A 27,370-nucleotide genomic window follows, 5' to 3' on the forward strand; every position below is an offset into this window, starting at 1 on the left:
CCCATATAAACCCAGTCACATCCCATATAAACCCTGTCACACTATCACATCCCATATAAACCCAGTCACATCCCATATAAACCCTGTCACATCCCATATAAACACTGACACACTATCACATCCCATATAAACCCAGTCACATCCCATATAAACCCTGTCATACTATTACATCCCATATAAACCCAGCCACATCCCATATAAACCCTGTCACATCCCATATAAACCCAGTCACATCCCATATAAACCCTGTCACATCCCATATAAACACTGTCACACTATCACATCCCATATAAACCCAGTCACATCCCATATAAACCCAGTCACATCCCATATAAACCCTGTCATACTATCACATCCCATATAAACCCAGTCACATCCTGTATAAACCCTGTCACATCCCATATAAACCCTGTCACATCCCATATAAACCCTGTCACATCCCATATAAACCCTATCACATCCCATATAAACCCTGTCACATCCCATATAAACCCTATCACATCCCATATAAACCCTGTCACATCCCATATAAACACTGTCACACTATCACATCCCATATAAACCCAGTCACATCCCATATAAACCCTGTCATACTATCACATCCCATATAAACCCAGTCAAATCCCATATAAACCCTGTCACATCCCATATAAACCCTGTCACATTGCATATAAACCCAGTCACATCCCATATAAACCCTGTCACACTATCACATCCCATATAAACCCAGTCACATCCCATATAAACCCTGTCACATCCCATATAAACACTGTCACACTATCACATCCCATATAAACCCAGCCACATCCCATATAAACCCAGTCACATCCCATATAAACCCTGTCATACTATCACATCCCATATAAACCCAGTCACATCCCATATAAACCCAGTCACATCCCATATAAACCCTGTCACATCCCATATAAACCCTGTCACATCCCATATAAACACTGTCACACTATCACATCCCATATAAACCCAGTCACATCCCATATAAACCCAGTCACATCCCATATAAACCCTGTCATACTATCACATCCCATATAAACCCAGTCACATCCCATATAAACCCTGTCACATCCCATATAAACCCTGTCACATCCCATATAAACCCTGTCACATCCCATATAAACCCTGTCATACTATCACATCCCATATAAACCCAGTCACATCCCACATAAACCCAGTCACATCCCATATAAACCCAGTCACATCCCATATAAACCCTGGCACATCCCATATAAACCCTATCACATCCCATATACACCCAGTCATATCCCATATAAACCCAGTCACACTGTCAGATCCCATTTAAACCCAGTCACATCCCATATAAACCCAGTCACATCCCATATAAACCCAGTCACATCCCATATAAACCCTGTCACATCCCATATAAACCCTGTAACATCCCATATAAACCCAGTCACATCCCATATAAACCCAGTCACATCCCATATAAACCCAGTCACATCCCATATAAACCCTGTCATACTATTACATCCCATATAAACCCTGTCACATCCCATATAAACCCTGTCACATTCCATATAAACCCAGTCACATCCCATATAAACCCAGTCACATCCCATATAAACCCAGTCACATCCCATATAAACCCAGTCACATCCCATATAAACCCAGTCACATCCCATATAAACCCTGTCACATCCCATATAAACCCTGTCACATCCCATATAAACCCAGTCACATCCCATATAAACCCTGTCACATCCCATATAAACCCTGTCACATCCCATATAAACCCAGTCACATCCCATATAAACCCAGTCACATCCCATATAAACCCAGTCACACTGTCACATCCCATATAAACCCAGTCACATCCCATATAAACCCAGTCACATCCCATATAAACCCAGTCACATCCCATATAAACCCAGTCACATCCCATATAAACCCAGTCACATCCCATATAAACCCTATCACATCCCATATAAACCCTATCACATCCAATATAAACCCTATCACATCCCATATAAACCCAGTCACATCCCATATAAACCCTGTCACATCCCGTATAAACCCTGTCACATCCCATATAAACCCTGTCACATCCCATATAAACCCTGTCACATCCCATATAAACCCTATCACATCCCATATAAACCCTGTCACATCCCATATAATCCCTGTCACATCCCATATAAACCCTGTCACATCCCATATAAACCCAGTCACATCCCATATAAACCCAGTCACATCCCATATAAACCCAGTCACACTGTCACATCCCATATAAACCCAGTCACATCCCATATAAACCCAGTCACATCCCATATAAACCCAGTCACATCCCATATAAACCCAGTCACATCCCATATAAACCCAGTCACATCCCATATAAACCCTATCACATCCCATATAAACCCTATCACATCCAATATAAACCCTATCACATCCCATATAAACCCAGTCACATCCCATATAAACCCTGTCACATCCCGTATAAACCCTGTCACATCCCATATAAACCCTGTCACATCCCATATAAACCCTGTCACATCCCATATAAACCCTATCACATCCCATATAAACCCTGTCACATCCCATATAAACCCTATCACATCCCATATAAACCCTGTCACATCCCATATAAACACTGTCACACTATCACATCCCATATAAACCCAGTCACATCCCATATAAACCCTGTCATACTATCACATCCCATATAAACCCAGTCAAATCCCATATAAACCCTGTCACATCCCATATAAACCCTGTCACATCGCATATAAACCCAGTCACATCCCATATAAACCCTGTCACACTATCACATCCCATATAAACCCAGTCACATCCCATATAAACCCTGTCACATCCCATATAAACACTGTCACACTATCACATCCCATATAAACCCAGCCACATCCCATATAAACCCAGTCACATCCCATATAAACCCTGTCATACTATCACATCCCATATAAACCCAGTCACATCCCATATAAACCCAGTCACATCCCATATAAACCCTGTCACATCCCATATAAACCCTGTCACATCCCATATAAACACTGTCACACTATCACATCCCATATAAACCCAGTCACATCCCATATAAACCCAGTCACATCCCATATAAACCCTGTCATACTATCACATCCCATATAAACCCAGTCACATCCCATATAAACCCTGTCACATCCCATATAAACCCTGTCACATCCCATATAAACCCTGTCACATCCCATATAAACCCTGTCATACTATCACATCCCATATAAACCCAGTCACATCCCACATAAACCCAGTCACATCCCATATAAACCCAGTCACATCCCATATAAACCCTGGCACATCCCATATAAACCCTATCACATCCCATATACACCCAGTCATATCCCATATAAACCCAGTCACACTGTCACATCCCATTTAAACCCAGTCACATCCCATATAAACCCAGTCACATCCCATATAAACCCAGTCACATCCCATATAAACCCTGTCACATCCCATATAAACCCTGTAACATCCCATATAAACCCAGTCACATCCCATATAAACCCAGTCACATCCCATATAAACCCAGTCACATCCCATATAAACCCTGTCATACTATTACATCCCATATAAACCCTGTCACATCCCATATAAACCCTGTCACATTCCATATAAACCCAGTCACATCCCATATAAACCCAGTCACATCCCATATAAACCCAGTCACATCCCATATAAACCCAGTCACATCCCATATAAACCCAGTCACACTGTCACATCCCATATAAACCCAGTCACATCCCATATAAACCCAGTCACATCCCATATAAACCCTGTCATACTATCACATCCCATATAAACCCTGTCACATCCCATATAAACCCTGTCATACTATCACATCCCATATAAACCCAGTCACATCCCATATAAACCCAGTCACATCCCATATAAACCCTGTCACATCCCATATAAACCCTGTCACATCCCATATAAACCCAGTCACACTGTCACATCCCATATAAACCCAGTCACACTGTCACATCCCATATAAACCCAGTCACATCCCATATAAACCCAGTCACATCCCATAAAAACCCAGGCACATCCCATATAAACCCAGTCACATCCCATATAAACCCTGTCACATCCCATATAAACTCTGGCACATCCCATATAAACCCAGTCACATCCCATATAAACACTGTCACATCCCATATAAACCCAGTCACATCCCATATAAACCCAGTCACACTGTCACATCCCATATAAACCCAGTCACATCCCATAAAAACCCAGTCACATCCCATATAAACCCAGTCACATCCCATATAAACCCAGTCACATCCCATATAAACCCAGTCACATCCCATATAAACCCAGTCACATCCCATATAAGTGGATATTATGCTCAGTGGGGTAGACTGACTGACTGGTGTTAGTGGATATTATGCTCAGTGGGGTAGACTGACTGACTGGTGTTAGTGGATATTATGCTCAGTGGGGTAGACTGACTGACTGGTGTTTAGTGGATATTATGCTCAGTGGGGTAGACTGACTGACTGGTGTTAGCGGATATTATGCTCAGTGGGGTAGACTGACTGACTGGTGTTAGCGGATATTATGCTCAGTGGGGTAGACTGACTGACTGGTGTTAGCGGATATTATGCTCAGTGGGGTAGACTGACTGACTGGTGTTTAGCGGATATTATGCTCAGTGGGGTAGACTGACTGACTGGTGTTTAGCGGATATTATGCTCAGTGGGGTAGACTGACTGACTGGTGTTAGTGGATATTATGCTCAGTGGGGTAGACTGACTGACTGGTGTTAGTGGATATTATGCTCAGTGGGGTAGACTGACTGACTGGTGTTAGTGGATATTATGCTCAGTGGGGTAGACTGACTGACTGGTGTTAGTGGATATTATGCTCAGTGGGGTAGACTGACTGACTGACTGGTGTTAGTGGATATTATGCTCAGTGGGGTAGACTGACTGACTGACTGGTGTTAGTGGATATTATGCTCTGTGGGGTAGACTGACTGACTGACTGGTGTTAGTGGATATTATGCTCAGTGGGGTAGACTGACTGACTGACTGGTGTTAGTGGATATTATGCTCAGTGGGGTAGACTGACTGACTGGTGTTAGTGGATATTATGCTCAGTGGGGTAGACTGACTGACTGGTGTTAGTGGATATTATGCTCAGTGGGGTAGACTGACTGACTGGTGTTAGTGGATATTATGCTCAGTGGGGTAGACTGACTGACTGGTGTTAGTGGATATTATGCTCAGTGGGGTAGACTGACTGACTGGTGTTAGTGGATATTATGCTCAGTGGGGTAGACTGACTGACTGGTGTTAGTGGATATTATGCTCAGTGGGGTAGACTGACTGACTGGTGTTAGTGGATATTATGCTCAGTGGGAAAGACTGACTGACTGGTGTTAGTGGATATTATGCTCAGTGGGGTAGACTGACTGACTGGTGTTTAGTGGATATTATGCTCAGTGGGGTAGACTGACTGACTGGTGTTAGTGGATATTATGCTCAGTGGGGTAGACTGACTGACTGGTGTTAGTGGATATTATGCTCAGTGGGGTAGACTGACTGACTGGTGTTAGTGGATATTATGCTCAGTGGGGTAGACTGACTGACTGGTGTTAGTGGATATTATGCTCAGTGGGGTAGACTGACTGGTGTTAGTGGATATTATGCTCAGTGGGGTAGACTGACTGACTGGTGTTAGTGGATATTATGCTCAGTGGGGTAGACTGACTGACTGGTGTTAGTGGATATTATGCTCAGTGGGGTAGACTGACTGACTGGTGTTAGTGGATATTATGCTCAGTGGGGTAGACTGACTGACTGGTGTTAGTGGATATTATGCTCAGTGGGGTAGACTGACTGACTGGTGTTAGTGGATATTATGCTCAGTGGGGTAGACTGACTGACTGGTGTTAGTGGATATTATGCTCAGTGGGGTAGACTGACTGACTGGTGTTAGTGGATATTATGCTCAGTGGGGTAGACTGACTGACTGGTGTTAGTGGATATTATGCTCAGTGGGGTAGACTGACTGGTGTTTAGTGGATATTATGCTCAGTGGGGTAGACTGACTGACTGGTGTTAGTGGATATTATGCTCAGTGGGGTAGACTGACTGACTGGTGTTAGTGGATATTATGCTCAGTGGGGTAGACTGACTGACTGGTGTTAGTGGATATTATGCTCAGTGGGGTAGACTGACTGACTGGTGTTAGTGGATATTATGCTCAGTGGGGTAGACTGACTGACTGGTGTTAGTGGATATTATGCTCAGTGGGGTAGACTGACTGACTGGTGTTAGTGGATATTATGCTCAGTGGGGTAGACTGACTGACTGGTGTTAGTGGATATTATGCTCAGTGGGGTAGACTGACTGACTGGTGTTAGTGGATATTATGCTCAGTGGGGTAGACTGACTGACTGGTGTTAGTGGATATTATGCTCAGTGGGGTAGACTGACTGGTGTTTAGTGGATATTATGCTCAGTGGGGTAGACTGACTGACTGGTGTTAGTGGATATTATTCTCAGTGGGGTAGACTGACTGACTGGTGTTAGTGGATATTATGCTCAGTGGGTAGACTGACTGACTGGTGTTAGTGGATATTATGCCCAGTAGGGTAGACTGACTGACTGGTGTTAAGTGGATATTATGCTCAGTGGCGTAGACTGACTGACTGGTGTTAGTGGATATTATGCTCAGTGGGGTAGACTGACTGACTGGTGTTAGTGGATATTATGCTCAGTGGGGTAGACTGACTGACTGGTGTTAGTGGATATTATGCTCAGTAGGGTAGACTGACTGACTGGTGTTAAGTGGATATTATGCTCAGTGGCGTAGACTGACTGACTGGTGTTAGTGGATATTATGCTCAGTGGGGTAGACTGACTGACTGGTGTTAGTGGATATTATGCTCAGTGGGGTAGACTGACTGACTGGTGTTAGTGGATATTATGCTCAGTGGGGTAGACTGACTGACTGGTGTTAGTGGATATTATGCTCAGTGGGGTAGACTGACTGACTGGTGTTAGTGGATATTATGCTCAGTGGGGTAGACTGACTGACTGGTGTTAGTGGATATTATGCTCAGTGGGGTAGACTGACTGACTGGTGTTAGTGGATATTATGCTCAGTGGGGGTAGACTGACTGACTGGTGTTAGTGTATATTATGCTCAGTGGGGTAGACTGACTGGTGTTTAGTGGATATTATGCTCAGTGGTGTAGACTGACTGGTGTTAGTGGATATTATGCTCAGTGGGGTAGACTGACTGACTGGTGTTAGTGGATATTATGCTCAGTGGGGTAGACCGACTGACTGGTGTTAGTGGATATTATGCTCAGTGGGGTAGACTGACTGACTGGTGTTAGTGGATATTATGCTCAGTGGGGTAGACTGACTGGTGTTAGTGGATATTATGCTCAGTGGGGTAGACTGACTGGTGTTAGTGGATATTATGCTCAGTGGGGCAGACTGACTGGTGTTAGTGGATATTATGCTCAGTGGGGTAGACTGACTGACTGGTGTTAGTGGATATTATGCTCAGTGGGGTAGACTGACTGACTGGTGTTAGTGGATATTATGCTCAGTGGGGTAGACTGACTGACTGGTGTTAGTGGATATTATGCTCAGTGGGGTAGACTGACTGACTGGTGTTAGTGGATATTATGCTCAGTGGGGGTAGACTGACTGACTGGTGTTAGTGTATATTATGCTCAGTGGGGTAGACTGACTGGTGTTTAGTGGATATTATGCTCAGTGGTGTAGACTGACTGGTGTTAGTGGATATTATGCTCAGTGGGGTAGACTGACTGACTGGTGTTAGTGGATATTATGCTCAGTGGGGTAGACCGACTGACTGGTGTTAGTGGATATTATGCTCAGTGGGGTAGACTGACTGACTGGTGTTAGTGGATATTATGCTCAGTGGGGTAGACTGACTGGTGTTAGTGGATATTATGCTCAGTGGGGTAGACTGACTGGTGTTAGTGGATATTATGCTCAGTGGGGCAGACTGACTGGTGTTAGTGGATATTATGCTCAGTGGGTAGACTGACTGGTGTTAGTGGATATTATGCTCAGTGGGGTAGACTGACTGACTGGTGTTAGTGGATATTATGCTCAGTGCGGTAGACTGACTGACTGGTGTTAGTGGATATTATGCTCAGTGGGGTAGACTGACTGGTGTTAGTGGATATTATGCTCAGTGGGGTAGACTGACTGGTGTTAGTGGATATTATGCTCAGTGGGGTAGACTGACTGGTGTTAGTGGATATTATTCTCAGTGGGGCAGACTGACTGGTGTTAGTGGATATTATGCTCAGTGGGTAGACTGACTGGTGTTAGTGGATATTATGCTCAGTGGGGTAGACTGACTGACTGGTGTTAGTGGATATTATGCTCAGTGGGGTAGACTGACTGACTGGTGTTAGTGGATATTATGCTCAGTGGGGTAGACTGACTGACTGGTGTTAGTGGATATTATGCTCAGTGGGGTAGACTGCCTGACTGACTGGTGTTAGTGGATATTATGCTCAGTGGGGTAGACTGCCTGACTGACTGGTGTTAGTGGATATTATGCTCAGTGGGGTAGACTGACTGACTGGTGTTAGTGGATATTATGCTCAGTGGGGTAGACTGACTGACTGGTGTTAGTGGATATTATGCTCAGTGGGGTAGACTGACTGACTGGTGTTAGTGGATATTATGCTCAGTGGGGTAGACTGACTGACTGGTGTTAGTGGATATTATGCTCAGTGGGGTAGACTGACTGACTGGTGTTAGTGGATATTATGCTCAGTGGGGTAGACTGTTGGGCTGATGTGTAACAGTAATATAGAGAGATAGCCAGACTAGAGAGCCTACTGTGATGATGAAAGGATTACAGATAGAGAGAGCTATAATCTTTATAATCACTTAAGCTTAGTGAAGCATTAAGGCATTAATTGGAGTCCGTCTCAGATACATACGAGCCTGTGTGTTTTTTGGACACATGCACTGATCTCGTCCTGGCTAGGAGACAGACAAAGCAGCTGGACTGTGGAGGAGACAGAGGATCAGTCTGGTCTAGGCTTCACCTTCGTGAATTTTTTATGTTTACAGTTATATCGTTCAATTTTGTTCGTTTTGTCTATAAATCTAAAGCGCGTCGTCGCAAGTTTAAAAGTGTATTGTTCGTGGCATGTTTGAAGACTTTAATCCTAATCGCTGTAATATGCGGGAAAACTTTACGATCACTACCGGAGGTTGTGTGGATTCAGTAAATCCACCACCCATCACCTACTCCTGTGAGTTTCTGCTTCACCCCACTTGGCATTTTTCCTATTTTGTTGCCTTACAACCTGGAATTACCCCTGCCCTACCGACGGCAGCCTCCCTACCGCTGCCCTACCGACGGCAGCCTCCCCAACCCTACCCCTGCCCTATCGACGGCAGCCTCCCTACCCCTGCCCTACCGACGGCAGCCTCCCCAACCCTACCCCTGCCCTACCGACGGCAGCCTCCCTAACCCTACCCCTGCCCTATCGACGGCAGCCTCCCTACCGCTGCCCTATCGACGGCAGCCTCCCTAACCCAATCCCCTACCCTACCGACGGCAGCCTCCCTACCCCTGCCCTATCGACGGCAGCCTCCCTACCGCTGCCCTATCGACGGCAGCCTCCCTAACCCTGCCCCTGCCCTACCGACGGCAGCCTCCCTAACCCTACCCCTGCCCTATCGACGGCAGCCTCCCTACCGCTGCCCTATCGACGGCAGCCTCCCTAACCCAATCCCCTACCCTACCGACGGCAGCCTCCCTACCCCTGCCCTATCGACGGCAGCCTCCCTACCGCTGCCCTATCGACGGCAGCCTCCCTAACCCAATCCCCTGCCCTATCGACGGCAGCCTCCCTACCCCTGCCCTATCGACGGCAGCCTCCCTACCGCTGCCCTATCGACGGCAGCCTCCCTAACCCAATCCCCTGCCCTACCGACGGCAGCCTCCCTAACCCAATCCCCTACCCTACCGACGGCAGCCTCCCTACCCCTGCCCTATCGACGGCAGCCTCCCTACCGCTGCCCTATCGACGGCAGCCTCCCTAACCCAATCCCCTGCCCTACCGACGGCAGCCTCCCTACCCCTGCTCTACCATCGGCTGCTCTGCTGCTCAGTAAGTCAGTGTGACGAGAGGCAGGAGGCCTGCTATCAGTGACTGTCAAACACACACAGGTCCATGACACAGAACAGACTGGCTTCTCCTCTAAACACACTGATACAGACTGGCTTCTCCTCTCCTCCAAACACACTGATACAGACTGGCTTCTCCTCTCTTCCAAACACACTGATACAGACTGGCTTCTCCTCTCCTCCAAACACACTGATACAGACTGGCTTCTTCTCTCCTCTAAACACACAGAACAGACTGGCTTCTCCTCTCCTCCAAACACACTGATACAGACTGGCTTCTCCTCTCCTCCAAACACACTGATACAGACTGGCTTTTCCTCTAAACACACTGATACAGACTGTCTTCTCCTCTCCTCCAAACACAATGATACAGACTGGCTTCTCCTCTCCTCTAAACACACTGATACAGACTGGCTTCTCCTCTCCTCCAAACACACTGATACAGACTGGCTTCTCCTCTCCTCTAAACACACTGATACAGACTGGCTTCTCCTCTCCTCCAAACACACTGATACAGACTGGCTTCTCCTCTCCTCTAAACACACTGATACAGACTGGCTTCTCCTCTCCTCTAAACACACTGATACAGACTGGCTTCTCCTCTCCTCTAAACACACTGATACAGACTGGCTTCTCCTCTCTTCCAAACACACTGATACAGACTGGCTTCTCCTCCAAACACACTGATACAGACTGGCTTCTCCTCTCCTCCAAACACACTGATACAGACTGGCTTCTCCTCTCTTCCAAACACACTGATACAGACTGGCTTCTCCTCTAAACACACTGATACAGACTGGCTTCTCCTCTCCTCCAAACACACTGATACAGACTGGCTTCTCCTTTCTTCCAAACACACTGATACAGACTGGCTTCTCCTCTCCTCCAAACACACTGATACAGACTGGCTTCTCCTCTCCTCCAAACACACTGATACAGACTGGCTTCTCCTCTCTTCCAAACACCCTGATACAGACTGGCTTCTACTATCCTCTAAACACACTGATACAGACTGGCTTCTCCTCTCCTCCAAACACACTGATACAGACTGGCTTCTCCTCTCCTCTAAACACACTGATACAGACTGGCTTCTCCTCTCCTCCAAACACACTGATACAGACTGGCTTCTCCTCTCCTCCAAACACACTGATACAGACTGGCTTCTCCTCTCTTCCAAACACACTGATACAGACTGGCTTCTCCTCTCCTCCAAACACACTGATACAGACTGGCTTCTCCTCTCCTCTAAACACACTGATACAGACTGGCTTCTCCTCTCCTCCAAACACACTGATACAGACTGGCTTCTCCTCTCCTCTAAACACACTGATACAGACTGGCTTCTCCTCTCCTCCAAACACACTGATACAGACTGGCTTCTCCTCTCCTCTAAACACACTGATACAGACTGGCTTCTCCTCTAAACACACTGATACAGACTGGCTTCTCCTCTAAACACACTGATACAGACTGTCTTCTCCTCTCCTCCAAACACACTGATACAGACTGGCTTCTCCTCTCCTCTAAACACACTGATACAGACTGGCTTCTCCTCTAAACACACTGATACAGACTGGCTTCTCCTCTCCTCTAAACACACTGATACAGACTGGCTTCTCCTCTCCTCTAAACACACTGATACAGACTGGCTTCTCCTCTCCTCCAAACACACTGATACAGACTGGCTTCTCCTCTCCTCTAAACACACTGATACAGACTGGCTTCTCCTCCAAACACACTGATACAGACTGGCTTCTCCTCTCCTCTAAACACACTGATACAGACTGGCTTCTCCTCTCCTCTAAACACACTGATACAGACTGGCTTCTCCTCTCCTCCAAACACACTGATACAGACTGGCTTCTCCTCTCCTCCAAACACACTGATACAGACTGGCTTCTCCTCTCCTCCAAACACACTGATACAGACTGGCTTCTCCTCTCCTCTAAACACACTGATACAGACTGGCTTCTCCTCTCCTCCAAACACACTGATACAGACTGGCTTCTCCTCTCCTCCAAACACACTGATACAGACTGGCTTCTCCTCTCCTCCAAACACATGCTTATAGTCCTTTTGGCACAACTCTGGCCACTACGGTGATGGGTTTAAGTCAACCAGGTTAACCCTACAGACTTCTCAGATGAACCAAAACACATTACAGTATGAAGATAGACTAAAACTGCTTCTCCATGAGATGTTATGGTGAAGTTGGCTAGCTAAGCTCATGCCTAGAAACATAATCTGGTCTAACCGCTGTCTCGCGCCGAACTGCACATTTTGCAGGCCTTCAAATCAAAAAGCACGGCGATATAAAGTCCACACATGAAAAAGTGTGTCGGTTTGTCACTTTCTCCAAGGTTGGAGTAATAACATGTTCAACTACTGAAGACATTGGATCCAATCGAGGTCGTCCCTTTCGATTTCGAGAATGACTCAGGGAGAATGATTGACTTCTTAAAGCCCAAACCCCGGTCTGGTCTGTTTGGTGCCTTCCAGCGAGTCTCACCATATTGCTCCTTTCGGCTTTAGAGACTGTGGATTAACCCTGTCTGTACACCACACAGAGACAGCATTAGTCATTCAAAATGAGCAGCTGCCAACACACATCACTACCCATAATCCTCTTTACTCTGATCAATATGGACCAGAGCCTGGCCAGACCATACTGGATGACAGACAGGCAGATAGTCATGTTAGCTAAGCTCTTTAAACAACTCACTCTAACAGCGAGTTTCACATCACAGTTAATATGTCCATTCACAGAGCAGCAGGTAGAGTTACCTGGCCCGACATCCCTACTACTAGCAGCAGGTAGAGTTACCTGGCCCGACATCCCTACTACTAGCAGCAGGTAGAGTTACCTGGCCCGACATCCCTACTACTAGCAGCAGGTAGAGTTACCTGGTCCGACATCCCTACTACTAGCAGCAGGTAGAGTTACCTGGCCCGACATCCCTACTACTAGCAGCAGGTAGAGTTACCTGGCCCGACATCCCTACTACTAGCAGCAGGTAGAGTTAGCTGGCCCGACATCCCTACTACTAGCAGCAGGTAGAGTTACCTGGTCCGACATCCCTACTACTAGCAGCAGGTAGAGTTACCTGGTCCGACATCCCTACTACTAGCAGCAGGTAGAGTTACCTGGCCCGACATCCCTACTATTAGCAGCAGGTAGAGTTACCTGGCCCGAAATCCCTACTACTAGCAGCAGGTAGAGTTACCTGGTCCGACATCCCTACTACTAGCAGCAGGTAGAGTTACCTGGCCCGACATCCCTACTACTAGCAGCAGGTAGAGTTACCTGGCCCGACATCCCTACTACTAGCAGCAGGTAGAGTTACCTGGTCCGACATCCCTACTACTAGCAGCAGGTAGAGTTACCTGGTCCGACATCCCTACTACAGTCCTCTAGGTGGTACTACAGCCCTCTAGGTGGTACAACAATCCTCTAGGTGGTACTACAGTCTACTAGGTGGTACTACAGTCCTCTAGGTGGTACTACAGCCAGGTACTACAGTCCTCTAGGTGGTACTACAGTCTACTAGGTGGTACTACAGTCCTCTAGGTGGTACTACAGTCCTCTAGGTGGTACTACAGTCCTCTAGGTGGTACTACAGTCCTCTAGGTGGTACAACAGTCCTCTAGGTGGTACTACAGTCTACTAGGTGGTACTACAGTCCTCTAGGTGGTACTACAGTCCTCTAGGTGGTACTACAGTCCTCTAGGTGGTACTACAGTCCTCTAGGTGGTACTACAGTCCTCTAGGTGGTACTACAGGCCTCTAGGTGGTACTACAGCCAGGTACTACAGTCCTCTAGGTGGTACTACAGTCTACTAGGTGGTACTACAGTCCTCTAGGTGGTACTACAGTCCTCTAGGTGGTACTACAGTCCTCTAGGTGGTACTACAGTCCTCTAGGTGGTACTACAGTCCTCTAGGTGGTACAACAGTCCTCTAGGTGGTACTACAGTCTACTAGGTGGTACTACAGTCCTCTAGGTGGTACTACAGTCCTCTAGGTGGTACTACAGTCCTCTAGGTGGTACTACAGGCCTCTAGGCGGTACTACAGCCAGGTACTACAGTCCTCTAGGTGGTACTACAGTCCTCTAGGTGGTACTACAGTCCTCCAGGTGGTACTACAGTCCTCCAAACACCCAGCCATCTAACTAACCTAATGTGTAGCCATGACAACATGGGGGTGGTTCCTCCTCCAAACACCCAGACGGTGAAGAAGACGATGAGGAGGGTGGTGGTGAACGTCATCTGGCGGGCGTAGGTAGCCGTGTCCCGGATTGCCAGGGCAAACGCCATCGCCCCCCGCAGGCCTGGAGGGGAACACACAGTAAAACAATCACAGTAAAACCACCTAGCTAGTGGCGTCTGGAGCGGAACCCACAGTAAAAGCACCTAGCTAGTGGCGTCTGGAGAGGAACCCACAGTAAAACCACCTAGCTAGTGGCGTCTGGAGAGGAACCCACAGTAAAACCACCCAGCTAGTGGCGTCTGGAGAGGAACCCACAGTAAAACCACCTAGCTAGTGGCGTCTGGAGAGGAACCCACAGTAAAACCACCTAGCTAGTGGCGTCTGGAGGGGAACCCACAGTAAAACCACCTAGCTAGTGGCGTCTGGAGGGGAACCCACAGTAAAACCACCTAGCTAGTGGCGTCTGGAGAGGAACCCACAGTAAAACCACCTAGCTAGTGGCGTCTGGAGAGGAACCCACAGTAAAACCACCTAGCTAGTGGCGTCTGGAGGGGAACCCACAGTAAAACCACCTAGCTAGTGGCGTCTGGAGGGGAACCCACAGTAAAACCACCTAGCTAGTGGCGTCTGGAGAGGAACCCACAGTAAAACCACCTAGCTAGTGGCGTCTGGAGAGGAACCCACAGTAAAACCACCTAGCTAGTGGCGTCTGGAGAGGAACCCACAGTAAAACCACCTAGCTAGTGGCGTCTGGAGGGGAACCCACAGTAAAACCACCTAGCTAGTGGCGTCTGGAGGGGAACCCACAGTAAAACCACCCAGCTAGTGGCGTCTGGAGAGGAACCCACAGTAAAACCACCTAGCTAGTGGAGTCTGGAGGGGAACCCACAGTAAAACCACCTAGCTAGTGGCGTCTGGAGAGGAACCCACAGTAAAATCAGAGTGCTGTGGAGTGGGTGGGTGTCAGAGCCCTGTGGAGTGGGTGGGTGAATGTCTAAGTGACTCAGTTCATTTTGTTTGAAGTCATTTGTGTAAAAGGTAAACAGAAAAATGTGACAACACCATCCCCTGCGCCGTCCCCGTATTGGTACATATCCGATCTGATACTTCCTGGTCCAGCCTTACCAACGCTGTTCCATTCGTCAGGTAGTAAACAATCCATTTGATTTTGTGTGGGTTTACGTGAATGTCCTTTATCTTTTGGGCCTGCAGGTGGGGTTGTATGGTACTGAAAGCACTGGAGAAGTCAGCGAACCTTGTTGTCACCACAGCCAGGCTTCTCCAGGTGCTCATATAGTCTGTGGAGGGCATCTTCAACACCAGGTTTTGGGCCGTAGGCAAATTGCAAAGGATCCAGATAGCCTGCCACATCGACTCTTCATAAAAGGTATTAAAACCCACTCAAAAGGTTTTCATGACTTGTGTGACGTCTTTCAGTGCTCAGTCCCTCCTGCTTTCTTTGAAATCGACACTATGCAGGACGTTTCCCAATTAGTAGGAGTATCTGTGAATATTAGGGACAGGTTGAAAATATTCTGCAGTATGACAGCCTGTTGTCCTCTGGCTTTAATAACCCAATCAGGCCCTACTGACTTCCTGGGATTGATCCTCTTCAGCAGCTTCACCAAATGTTCCTCCCAGATGCTCATGGGCTCAGCGCTTCCCAGATCAGTGTCCAGCACCTCCCCACAACCTGCTGTTGCTCTGCTGAGAAACTGGTTCTAACTCTGTAGGTGTCCCCTGGTACTGTAACCTGTTATCTCCTTCCTGTTATTCTCTTGCAGCGTTCTAACTCTGTAGCTGTCCCCTAGTGCTGTAACCTGTTATCTCCTTCCTGTTATTCTCTTGCAGCGTTCTAACTCTGTAGCTGTCCCCTAGTGCTGTAACCTGTTATCTCCTTCCTGTTATTCTCTTGCAGCGTTCTAACTCTGTAGCTCTGTCCCTTCCCCCATCACTCTGTAGCTATCCCCTGGTGCTGTAGCCTGTTATCTTCTTCATACCATCCCAGATATCCTTCATGTTATTCTCTTGCAGCGTTTTAATTTCAGTTTGTATTTATGTTTGCCTTTCCTGGTCCAACTGCTACCAGAATACCTCCCACTGGTCCAGCTGCTACCAGAATACCTCCCACTGGTCCAGCTGCTACCAGAATACCGCCCACTGGTCCAGCTGCTACCAGAATACCTCCCACTGCTACCAGAATACCGCCCACTGGTCCAGCTGCTACCAGAATACCGCCCACTGCTACCAGAATACCGCCCACTGGTCCAGCTGCTACCAGAATACCTCCCACTGGTCCAGCTGCTACCAGAATACCTCCCACTGCTACCAGAATACCGCCCACTGGTCCAGCTGCTACCAGAATACCTCCCACTGGTCCAACTGCTACCAGAATACCTCCCACTGGTCCAGCTGCTACCAGAATACCTCCCACTGCTACCAGAATACCTCCCACTGGTCCAACTGCTACCAGAATACCTCCCACTGGTCCAGCTGCTACCAGATTACCGCCCACTGGTCCAGCTAATACCAGAATACCGCCCACTGGTCCAGCTGCTACCAGAATACCGCCCACTGGTCCAGCTGCTACCAGAATACCGCCCACTGCTACCAGAATACCTCCCACTGCTACCAGAATACCTCCCACTGGTCCAGCTGCTACCAGCATACCGCCCACTGGTCCAGCTGCTACCAGAATACCGCCCACTGGTCCAGTACCAGAATACCTCCCACTGGTCCAGCTGCTACCAGAATACCTCCCACTGGTACAGCTGCTACCAGAATACCGCCCACTGCTACCAGAATACCTCCCACTGGTCCAGCTGCTACCAGAATACCACCCACTGGTCCAGCTGCTACCAGAATACCGCCCACTGGTCCAGCTGTAACCAGAATACCTCCCACTGGTCCAGCTGCTACCAGAATACCGCCCACTGGTCCAGCTGCTACCAGAATACCTCCCACTGGTCCAGCTGCTACCAGAATACCGCCCACTGGTCTAGCTGCTACCAGAATACCGCCCACTGGTCCAGCTGCTACCAGAATACCTCCCACTGCTACCAGAATACCTCCCACTGGTCCAGCTGCTACCAGAATACCTCCCACTGCTACCAGAACACCGCCCACTGGTCCAGCTGCTACCAGAATACCTCCCACTGGTCCAGATGCTACCAGATTACCGCCCACTGGTCCAGCTGCTACCAGCATACCGCCCACTGGTCCAGCTGCTACCAGCATACCGCCCACTGGTCCAGCTGCTACCAGAATACCGCCCACTGGTCCAGCTGCTACCAGAATACCGCCCACTGGTCCAGCTGCTACCAGAATACCGCCCACTGCTACCAGAATACCTCCCACTGCTACCAGATACCTCCCACTGGTCCAGCTGCTACCAGCATACCGCCCACTGGTCCAGCTGCTACCAGATTACCTCCCACTGGTCCAGCTGCTACCAGAATACCTCCCACTGGTCCAGCTGCTACCAGATTACCGCCCACTGGTCCAGCTGCTACCAGAATACCTCCCACTGGTCCAGCTGCTACCAGAATACCGCCCACTGGTCCAGCTGCTACCAGAATACCGCCCACTGCTACCAGAATACCTCCCACTGGTCCAGCTGCTACCAGAATACCGCCCACTGGTCCAGCTGCTACCAGAATTACCGCCCACTGGTCCAGCTGCTACCAGAATACCGCCCACTGGTCCAGCTGCTACCAGAACACCTCCCACTGGTCCAGCTGCTACCAGAATACCTCCCACTGGTCCAGCTGCTACCAGAATACCGCCCACTGTTCCAGCTGCTACCAGAATACCACCCACTGGTCCAGATGCTACCAGAATACCGCCCACTGCTACCAGAATACCTCCCACTGCTACCAGAATACCTCCCACTGGTCCAGCTGCTACCAGAATACCGCCCACTGGTCCAGCTGCTACCAGAATACCTCCCACTGCTACCAGAATACCTCCCACTGGTCCAGCTGCTACCAGAATACCTCCCACTGGTCCAGCTGCTACCTCACTGGTCTATACCACAGATATCACTGGTCTGTACCACAGACATCACTGGTCTATACCACAGACATCACTGGTCTGTACCACAGACATCACTGGTCTGTACCAGACATCACTGGTCTATACCACAGACATCACTGGTCTATACCACAGACATCACTGGTCTGTACCAGACATCACTGGTCTATACCACAGACATCACTGGTCTGTACCTGACATCACTGGTCTGTACCAGACATCACTGGTCTGTACCAGACATCACTGGTCTGTACCACAGACATCACTGGTCTGTACCAGACATCACTGGTCTGTACCACAGACATCACTGGTCTGTACCACAGACATCACTGGTCTATACCACAGACATCACTGGTCTATACCACAGACATCACTGCTCTGTACCAGACATCACTGGTCTCTACCAGACATCACTGGTGTATACCACAGACATCACTGGTCTGTACCACAGACATCACTGGTCTGTACCACAGACATCACTGGTCTGTACCACAGACATCACTGGTCTATACCACAGACATCACTGGTCTGTACCACAGACATCACTGGTCTGTACCACAGACATCACTGGTCTATACCACAGACATCACTGGTCTATACCACAGACATCACTGGTCTATACCACAGACACCACTGGTCTATACCACAGACATCACTGGTCTCTACCACAGACATCACTGGTCTATACCACAGACATCACTGGTCTATACCACAGACATCACTGGTCTATACCACAGACATCACTGGTCTATACCACAGACATCACTGGTCTGTACCACAGACATCACTGGTCTGTACCACAGACATCACTGGTCTGTACCACAGACATCACTGGTCTATACCACAGACATCACTGGTCTGTACCACAGACACCACTGGTCTATACCACAGACATCACTGGTCTATACCACAGACATCACTGGTCTATACAACAGACATCACTGGTCTATACCACAGACATCACTGGTCTATACCACAGACATCACTGGTCTGTACCAGACATCACTGGTCTATACCACAGACATCACTGGTCTATACCACAGACATCACTGGTCTGTACCACAGACATCACTGGTCTATACCACAGACATCACTGGTCTGTACCAGACATCACTGATCTATACAACAGACATCACTGGTCTATACCACAGACATCACTGGTCTGTACCAGACATCACTGGTCTATACCACAGACATCACTGGTCTGTACCAGACATCACTGGTCTGTACCAGACATCACTGGTCTGTACCAGAGACATCACTGGTCTGTACCAGACATCACTGGTCTGTACCACAGACATCACTGGTCTGTACCACAGACATCACTGGTCTATACCAGAGACATCACTGGTCTGTACCAGACATCACTGGTCTCTACCAGACATCACTGGTGTATACCACAGACATCACTGGTCTGTACCACAGACATCACTGGTCTGTACCACAGACATCACTGGTCTGTACCAGACATCACTGGTCTGTACCACAGACATCACTGGTCTATACCACAGACATCACTGGTCTGTACCACAGACATCACTGGTCTGTACCACAGACATCACTGGTCTATACCACAGACATCACTGGTCTATACCACAGACATCACTGGTCTGTACCACAGACATCACTGGTCTGTACCACAGACATCACTGGTCTATACAACAGACATCACTGGTCTATACCACAGACATCACTGGTCTATACCACAGACATCACTGGTCTGTACCACAGACACCACTGGTCTATACCACAGACATCACTGGTCTATACCACAGACATCACTGGTCTATACAACAGACATCACTGGTCTATACCACAGACATCACTGGTCTATACAACAGACATCACTGGTCTGTACCACAGACACCACTGGTCTATACCACAGACATCACTGGTCTATACCACAGACATCACTGGTCTATACCACAGACACCACTGGTCTGTACCAGACATCACTGGTCTATACCAAAGACACCACTGGTCTATACCACAGACACCACTGGTCTATACCACAGACACCACTGGTCTATACCACAGACATCACTGGTCTGTACCACAGACACCACTGGTCTGTACCACAGACACCACTGGTCTGTACCACAGACATCACTGGTCTGTACCACAGACATCACTGGTCTATACCACAGACATCACTGGTCTGTACCACAGACATCACTGGTCTATACCACAGACACCACTGGTCTGTACCACAGACATCACTGGTCTATACCACAGACATCACTGGTCTGTACCTGCAAACATCACTGGTCTATACCACAGACATCACTGGTCTATACCACAGACATCACTGGTCTGTACCACAGACATCACTGGTCTGTACCACAGACATCACTGGTCTGTACCACAGACATCACTGGTCTATACCACAGACATCACTGGTCTATACCACAGACATCACTGGTCTATACCACAGACATCACTGGTCTATACCACAGACATCACTGGTCTGTACCACAGACATCACTGGTCTATACCACAGACATCACTGGTCTATACCACAGACATCAATGGTCTATACCACAGACACCACTGGTCTATACCACAGACATCACTGGTCTATACCACAGACATCACTGGTCTGTACCACAGACATCACTGGTCTGTACCACAGACATCACTGGTCTGTACCACAGACATCACTGGTCTATACTACAGACACCACTGGTCTATACCACAGACATCACTGGTCTGTACCACAGACATCACTGGTCTGTACCACAGACACCACTGGTCTGTACCACAGACATCACTGGTCTATACCACAGACATCACTGGTCTGTACCTGCAAACATCACTGGTCTATACCACAGACATCACTGGTCTATACCACAGACATCACTGGTCTGTACCACAGACATCACTGGTCTGTACCACAGACATCACTGGTCTATACTACAGACACCACTGGTCTATACCACAGACATCACTGGTCTGTACCACAGACATCACTGGTCTGTACCACAGACACCACTGGTCTGTACCACAGACATCACTGGTCTATACCACAGACATCACTGGTCTGTACCTGCAAACATCACTGGTCTATACCACAGACATCACTGGTCTATACCACAGACATCACTGGTCTGTACCACAGACATCACTGGTCTGTACCACAGACATCACTGGTCTGTACCACAGACATCACTGGTCTGTACCACAGACATCACTGGTCTATACCACAGACATCACTGGTCTATACCACAGACATCACTGGTCTATACCACAGACATCACTGGTCTATACCACAGACATCACTGGTCTGTACCACAGACATCACTGGTCTATACCACAGACATCACTGGTCTATACCACAGACATCACTGGTCTATACCACAGACATCACTGGTCTTTACCACAGACATCACTGGTCTATACCACAGACATCACTGGTCTATACCACAGACATCACTGGTCTATACCACAGACATCACTGGTCTGTACCACAGACATCACTGGTCTATACCACAGACATCACTGGTCTGTACCACAGACACCACTGGTCTATACCAAAGACACCACTGGTCTGTACCACAGACATCACTGGTCTATACCACAGACACCACTGGTCTATACCACAGACATCACTGGTCTATACCACAGACAACACTGGTCTATACCACAGACATCACTGGTCTGTACCACAGACATCACTGGTCTGTACCACAGACATCACTGGTCTATACCACAGACACCACTGGTCTATACCACAGACATCACTGGTCTGTACCACAGACATCACTGGTCTGTACCACAGACACCACTGGTCTATACCACAGACATCACTGGTCTATACCACAGACATCACTGGTCTATACCACAGACATCACTGGTCTGTACCAGACACCACTGGTCTATACCACAGACACCACTGGTCTGTACCACAGACATCACTGGTCTATACCACAGACACCACTGGTCTATACCACAGACATCACTGGTCTATACCACAGACATCACTGGTCTGTACCACAGACACCACTGGTCTATACCACAGACATCACTGGTCTATACCACAGACATCACTGGTCTATACCACAGACATCACTGGTCTATACCACAGACATCACTGGTCTATACCACAGACACCACTGGTCTGTACCACAGACATCACTGGTCTGTACCACAGACATCACTGGTCTATACCACAGACATCACTGGTCTGTACCAGACACCACTGGTCTATACCACAGACACCACTGGTCTGTACCACAGACATCACTGGTCTATACCACAGACACCACTGGTCTATACCACAGACATCACTGGTCTATACCACAGACATCACTGGTCTGTACCACAGACACCACTGGTCTATACCACAGACATCACTGGTCTATACCACAGACATCACTGGTCTATACCACAGACATCACTGGTCTATACCACAGACACCACTGGTCTGTACCACAGACACCACTGGTCTGTACCACAGACATCACTGGTCTATACCACAGACATCACTGGTCTATACCACAGACATCACTGGTCTATACCACAGACACCACTGGTCTGTACCACAGACACCACTGGTCTGTACCACAGACACCACTGGTCTGTACCACAGACATCACTGGTCTATACAACAGACACCACTGGTCTATACCACAGACACCACTGGTCTATACAACAGACATCACTGGTCTGTACCACAGACACCACTGGTCTATACCACAGACACCACTGGTCTATACCACAGACACCACTGGTCTGTACCACAGACACCACTGGTCTATACAACAGACATCACTGGTCTGTACCACAGACACCACTGGTCTATACCACAGACACCACTGGTCTATACCACAGACACCACTGGTCTATACCACAGACACCACTGGTCTATACCACAGACACCACTGGTCTGTACCAGACATCACTGGTCTATACCACAGACACCACTGGTCTATACCACAGACATCACTGGTCTATACCACAGACACCACTGGTCTGTACCAGACACCACTGGTCTGTACCACAGACACCACTGGTCTATACCACAGACACCACTGGTCTGTACCTGCAAACATCATCATGTGCTGTAAGTTGCCCCTGATCTTGTTTCTTCGTCCCAGGTTGAGCAGGAAGGAGAGAGGGTAGATGTTGGCGGCGCGGCCTATGAAGATGGCCAGCTGATGGACGGGACAGTGTTGAGGATAGAAGTCGCTATACAGAAAGGATATAAACTCTGCCACAATGTGAAGAACAGCCCTGTTTACCTTGACCCTATCACCACTGACAGTGAACTATCCACTCTTAAAGGGGAATGGAAACACTATCCACTCTTAAAGGGGAATGGAAACACTATCCACTCTTAAAGGGGAATGGAAACACTATCCACTCTTAAAGGGGAATGGAAACACTATCCACTCTTAAAGGGGAATGGAAACACTATCCACTCTTAAAGGGGAATGGAAACACTATCCACTCTTAAAGGGGAATGGAAACACTATCCACTCTTAAAGGGGAATGGAAACACTATCCACTCTTAAAGGGGAATGGAAACACTATCCACTCTTAAAGGGGAATGGAAACATTATCCACTCTTAAAGGGGAATGGAAACCCTTTAGTAAGTAAAGCTAAACAAAGAGATGTATTCAATCCACTAATACTAAACATGTGCATTTAACATAAAAACATCTCTGTATTTAGTATTTTGATCATCAACGAGGTATATTTGAACTATGGTCAGCTCCATTTTAAATTGCCGTAGTAACGACTGAGGCCAGTGCGTCACTGGCAGGAAACGGTAAAGTGTCTGTGGTATTGAGTTTTCACACGGAGAGCGAATCGAAAGAGAGAGTGAGGTTAGGACAACGAAGATGGCAACAAAATGTAATAATTCAAACATTAACTGTATACAAAAAACAAACGACTCCAAACAGTCCCGTCAGGTGCAACAAACACTAAACCAGGCTGTAGGAATTGGCTCCAAAACAAATCCCTCTGTAAGCTACCATCGGCAGCCCAATGACCCACAACTTTCGAAGAAGTCTTCCCTGTGGCTCAGTTGGTAGAGCATGGTGTTTGCAACGCCAGCATGGTGTGTGCGACGTCAGGGTTGTGGGTTCGATTCCCACGGGGGGCCAGTACAAAAAATAAAATAAATATATATATATATGTATAAATAAATGCATGAAATTAAATGTATGCATTCACTACTGTAAGTCTCTCTGGATAAGAGCGTCTGCTAAATGATGTAAGAAGTGGCTTCTTAGGGCTAGGCCCCCTTTTTCTCCATTTCCTGTCTGAATGACGTGCCCAAAGTAAACTGCCTGTAGCTCAGGCCCTGAAGCCAGGATATACATATAATTGGTACCATTGGAAAGAAAACACTTTGAAGTTTGTAGAAATGTTAAAATAATGTACGAGAGTATAACACAATAGATGTGGTAGGAGAAAATGCAAAGAAAACCCAAACAGAATTTTTTTGAGAGAGACCATCCTCTTAGAATGGCAAGTGTAAGGTCATACTGAAAATTAGCTCCCTGGATGCAATTCCTATGTCTTCCACAGGGTGTCAGCAGTCTGTGTTCAAGGTTTCAGGCTTGTAACTTCAAAAACGAATAAGAAATATCAGTTGTAGCAGAAGGACACAGTCTTGGAAATTCATGTTTGGGCGCGACATGAAGACATTATGCACCTGGTAAAATCGTTTTCCTATTGAACATACTTCTTTCCGTAAGAAATATTATAGTTTCATTACATTTTAGGGTATCTGAGGAGTAGATAGAAACGTATTTTGACTTGTTGAAACAAAGTTTAGGGGTAGATTTTCGGATTCTGAGGTAACGTTAAACCAGTCATGACTGTTGATGACTAGGCTAGCGTTAGACATTGGACAACTTTGTTGCAACTCTGGTTGAAGGTAACAAGCTAATTGTGTCTGAAGTGTTTTGTGTAACAACCCCCAGCAACTAACGTTAGCAAGCAACTCGACTGCACAGTTTCTCCGTGTAGCCCTGTTACTAGGCAGTTACTCTGTAGCCCTGTTACTAGGCAGTTACTCTGTAGCCCTGTTACTAGGCAGTTACTCTGTAGCCCCGTTACTAGGCAGTTACTCTGTAGCCCCATTACTAGGCAGTTACTCTGTAGCCCTGTTACTAGGCAGTTACTCTGTAGCCCTGTTACTAGGCAGTTACTCTGTAGCCCCGTTACTAGGCAGTTACTCTGTAGCCCCGTTACTAGGCAGTTACTCTGTAGCCCCGTTACTAGGCAGTTACTCTGTAACCCCGTTACTAGGCAGTTACTCTGTAGCCCCGTTACTAGGCAGTTACTCTGTAGCCCTGTTACTAGGTAGTTACTCTGTAGCCCTGTTACTAGGTAGTTACTCTGTAGCCCTGTTACTAGGCAGTTACTCTGTAGCCCTGTTACTAGGTAGTTACTCTGTAGCCCCGTTACTAGGTAGTTACTCTGTAGCCCTGTTACTAGGCAGTTACTCTGTAGCCCCGTTACTAGGCAGTTACTCTGTAGCCCCGTTACTAGGCAGTTACTCTGTAGCCCTGTTACTAGGTAGTTACTCTGTAGCCCTGTTACTAGGCAGTTACTCTGTAGCCCTGTTACTAGGTAGTTACTCTGTAGCCCCGTTACTAGGTAGTTACTCTGTAGCCCCGTTACTAGGTAGTTACTCTGTAGCCCCGTTACTAGGCAGTTACTCTGTAGCCCCGTTACTAGGTAGTTACTCTGTAGCCCTGTTACTAGGCAGTTACTCTGTAGCCCTGTTACTAGGCAGTTACTCTGTAGCCCCGTTACTAGGCAGTTACTCTGTAGCCCCGTTACTAGGTAGTTACTCTGTAGCCCTGTTACTAGGTAGTTACTCTGTAGCCCTGTTACTAGGCAGTTACTCTGTAGCCCTGTTACTAGGCAGTTACTCTGTAGCCCTGTTACTAGGCAGTTACTCTGTAGCCCTGTTACTAGGCAGTTACTCTGTAGCCCTGTTACTAGGCAGTTACTCTGTAGCCCTGTTACTAGGCAGTTACTCTGTAGCCCTGTTACTAGGCAGTTACTCTGTAGCCCCGTTACTAGGCAGTTACTCTGTAGCCCCGTTACTAGGTAGTTACTCTGTAGCCCCGTTACTAGGCAGTTACTCTGTAGCCCCGTTACTAGGTAGTTACTCTGTAGCCCTGTTACTAGGTACCCTGTTACTAGGTAGTTACTCTGTAGCCCCGTTACTAGGCAGTTACTCTGTAGCCCTGTTACTAGGCAGTTACTCTGTAGCCCTGTTACTAGGCAGTTACTCTGTAGCCCTGTTACTAGGTAGTTACTCTGTAGCCCTGTTACTAGGCAGTTACTCTGTAGCCCTGTTACTAGGCAGTTACTCTGTAGCCCCGTTACTAGGCAGTTACTCTGTAGCCCCGTTACTAGGCAGTTACTCTGTAGCCCCGTTACTAGGCAGTTACTCTGTAGCCCCGTTACTAGGTAGTTACTCTGTAGCCCCGTTACTAGGTAGTTACTCTGTAGCCCCGTTACTAGGCAGTTACTCTGTAGCCCTGTTACTAGGTAGTTACTCTGTAACCCCGTTACTAGGCAGTTACTCTGTAGCCCTGTTACTCTGTAGCCCCGTTACTAGGCAGTTACTCTGTAGCCCTGTTACTAGGTAGTTACTCTGTAGCCCTGTTACTAGGTAGTTACTCTGTAACCCCGTTACTAGGCAGTTACTCTGTAGCCCTGTTACTCTGTAGCCCCGTTACTAGGCAGTTACTCTGTAGCCCTGTTACTAGGTAGTTACTCTGTAGCCCTGTTACTCTGTAGCCCCGTTACTAGGCAGTTACTCTGTAGCCCCGTTACTAGGCAGTTACTCTGTAGCCCCGTTACTAGGTAGTTACTCTGTAGCCCCGTTACTAGGCAGTTACTCTGTAGCCCTGTTACTAGGTAGTTACTCTGTAACCCTGTTACTAGGCAGTTACTCTGTAGCCCCGTTACTAGG

The 27,370-nt window shown here is 47.8% G+C and overlaps 1 protein-coding gene across 1 annotated transcript in view; it reads right to left on the reverse strand.

Annotated features, from left to right (window-relative positions):
* Nucleotides 1-27,370, reverse strand: part of slc9a7 (solute carrier family 9 member 7) — a 140,299-nt gene that overhangs the window by 71,999 nt on the left and 40,930 nt on the right. Inside the window, exons 11-12 of the mRNA XM_045697509.2 lie at nt 23,464-23,575; nt 14,358-14,511 (exon numbers count right to left, since the gene is read on the reverse strand). Of these exons, the coding sequence (XP_045553465.1) occupies nt 14,358-14,511; nt 23,464-23,575 (266 nt within the window). The remainder of the gene's footprint in view (nt 1-14,357; nt 14,512-23,463; nt 23,576-27,370) is intronic.

The sequence above is a fragment of the Salmo salar genome, chromosome 16 (assembly GCF_965601325.2).
Source record: "Salmo salar chromosome 16, fSalSal1, whole genome shotgun sequence".
Classification (NCBI taxonomy): Eukaryota; Metazoa; Chordata; class Actinopteri; order Salmoniformes; family Salmonidae; genus Salmo; species Salmo salar.